The sequence below is a fragment of the Tupaia chinensis genome, unplaced genomic scaffold, assembly GCF_000334495.1.
Source record: "Tupaia chinensis unplaced genomic scaffold, TupChi_1.0 Scaffold149964_1, whole genome shotgun sequence".
NCBI lineage: Eukaryota > Metazoa > Chordata > Mammalia > Scandentia > Tupaiidae > Tupaia > Tupaia belangeri.
In genome coordinates, this window is record NW_006209805.1 from 905971 (window position 1) to 908383 (window position 2413).

General features: G+C 65.8%; 1 protein-coding gene across 1 annotated transcript in view; it reads left to right on the plus strand.

Moving 5' to 3' along the window:
- PWWP3A (PWWP domain containing 3A, DNA repair factor) overlaps positions 1-2413 on the plus strand; it is a 14285-nt gene that overhangs the window by 4015 nt on the left and 7857 nt on the right. Inside the window, 2 exon segments of the mRNA XM_027769566.1 lie at positions 298-435; positions 775-904. Coding sequence (XP_027625367.1) covers positions 298-435; positions 775-904 — 268 coding nt within the window.

Sequence of the window (2413 nt, forward strand, 5' to 3'; positions counted from 1 at the left end):
GGCGGGGGGTGTGTGTGCGGCCGGTGACAGCCTGCTCCGAGGACCCCGGCCCGTGCTGGGCAGTGGTCTCGGGGACCCGGGGGCCGCGGGCTCCTGTGCTCGCAGTGGCCTGTTTGAGCATTCACTCTGGCACGGCGAAGTGCGGCGTTCGCGGCCGTGGGCTGCCTGGAGTCGCGCGGCAGGTGCGCGGCCTCCCCCTTCCCAGCTCGCCCGGCGGTGTGGAGGCCGCAGGGGCGTTCCTGAGGCCAGAGCGGCCCCCACACCCCTGGTGAGCCTGGTCCTGTGCCCTCGCCCCAGGCACCCCCGGGGCTCCAGGCTGTGAAGGGCGGAGTTGGCGCGCTGCACAGGGGGACGCTCGAGCGCTTCCTGTCCCTCCCTCGCCCGCTCGCCCGTGTCCGTCCCTCCCCCACCCGTGTCCGTCCGTCCCTCACCCATGTCTGTCTGTCCCCCGCCCGTGTCTGTCCGTCCCTCGCCTGTGTCTGTCTGTCCCTCGCCTTTGTCTATCCCCTGCCCGTGTCCATCCGTTCCTCGCCTGTGTCTGTCTGTCCCTCACCTTTGTCTGTCCCCCATCCATGTCCATCTGTCCCTCGCCCGTGTCTGTCCCCTGCCCGTGTCTGTCCCTCACCTGTGTCCGTCTCCCTTTCGCCCGTGTCTGTCCCTCGCCCGTGCTCTCGGGAGGGCCCTCCGTTGGGCCGTGTGGGGGCCCGTGCGGTGTCTCCTCCCTGGCCGTGGTGGCCGTGGTGGTCGTGGGTCCCCGCGTTAGGGTGGTGACAGGGACCGTCTAACCCAGTGTCCTTGGCAGACTGGCCGTCGTCTGAGGGGTCCGCGGAGTCGCATTCTGTCAGCCCTCTCCTGGAGGGGGACGAGGATGACGAGGAGCCGCCCCCCATCCTCCTCTACCACGGTACGGGCAGGGGCCAGCCCAGCACCCCCCTTTTCTTTAAATGAGGAGTTCTCACCGTTTTTACCGAGTGCCGCAGGGTGCGGTGTCGCAGAGGGCCTGAGGGCGGGCGGAGGCACCTGTGGGCACGGTGGCGCCACAGACCCTTCCTCGTCGCCCCGCTTGGTATTTGGGCACATGTGGACGCACGCGTGCTTTTCCAGCCAGCAGACCTGGCTGTGCTGGCCCGGCCCGCGCGGAGCGTGCTATTGGGTGTCCGGGCCACCCCGGGTACCCGCCCAGCCTGCCCTGATGGGTGGCTGCCCCCTGGGCCATGGAGGGGCTCCTAGCAGCTCTGGTGGCCGCACGCTGCCCCTGCCAGAGGGCACAGACCCCACCCACTATGGCTGCTTGGACCGCAGAGAAGGCTCCAGTGCCATGAGGGCCTCCGGGATGGGCCGGGGAAGGGACGGCAGGGCGAGCCGGAGCCGAGCGGCCGCTTCCTGAGCCCCGGTCAGGCCGTGTCACAGGGCAGTCCTCCCCGGGTCCCGGCTTTGTCCTGACCCCAGCCAAGGTGCTGGTCCCGGGCTCTGGAGGAGTGGAGCCAGCCCGGGGCAGGGCCTCACCGCCAGCCTCCCTCGGTGCGCGGTGGCGTCCTGGGGCACTTCGGGGGTCCCGAGCGTGCTGGCACAGCCTGCCTGTGTGTGGGTGCATGTGAATGCGTCCATGCATGTGTACCATGTGGGGTGTGCGTGTGTGTGGACATCACATGTGTGTGGACTGCATGTACTGCGTGTAGACTGTGTGATGTGCTTGCATATGGTCTACATGTGTGTGGATTGCATGTGTGTATGTGGACCGTGGGGTGTGTGCATGGTTGCATGGTACAGGTATGTGGACTGCATGTATGTACATGTGGGCCGTGGTGTGTGTGGACTGCACATGTGTACATGTGGACTGTACTTGTGTGGCCTGCACGCGTGTACATGTGGACTGTGGGGTGTGTGTGTGGGCTGCATGCGTGTACATGTGGACTGTGGGGTGTGCGTGCGTGTGGACTGCACACGTGTACATGCGGACTGTGGGGTGTGCGTGTGTGGATTGCACGCGTGTGGGCTGCACGCGTGTACATGTGGACTGTGGGGTGTGCGTGTGTGGATTGCACGCGTGTACATGTGGACTGTGTGTGCGTGTGTGGGCTACATGCGTGTACATGTGGACTGTGTGTGTGCGCGTGTGTGTGGACTGCACGCGTGTACATGTGGACTGTGGGGTGTGCGTGCGTGTGGGCTGCACACGTGTACATGTGGACTGTGGGGTGTGCGTGTGTGGATTGCACGCGTGTACATGTGGACTGTGGGGTGTGCGTGCGTGTGGATTGCACGTGTGTACACGTGGACTGTGGGGTGTGCGTGTGGACTGCACGCGTGTACATGTGGACTGTGGGGTGTGCGTGTGTGGATTGCACACGTGTACATGTGGACTGTGTGTGTGCGCGTGTGTGTGGACTGCACGCGTGTACATGTGGACTGT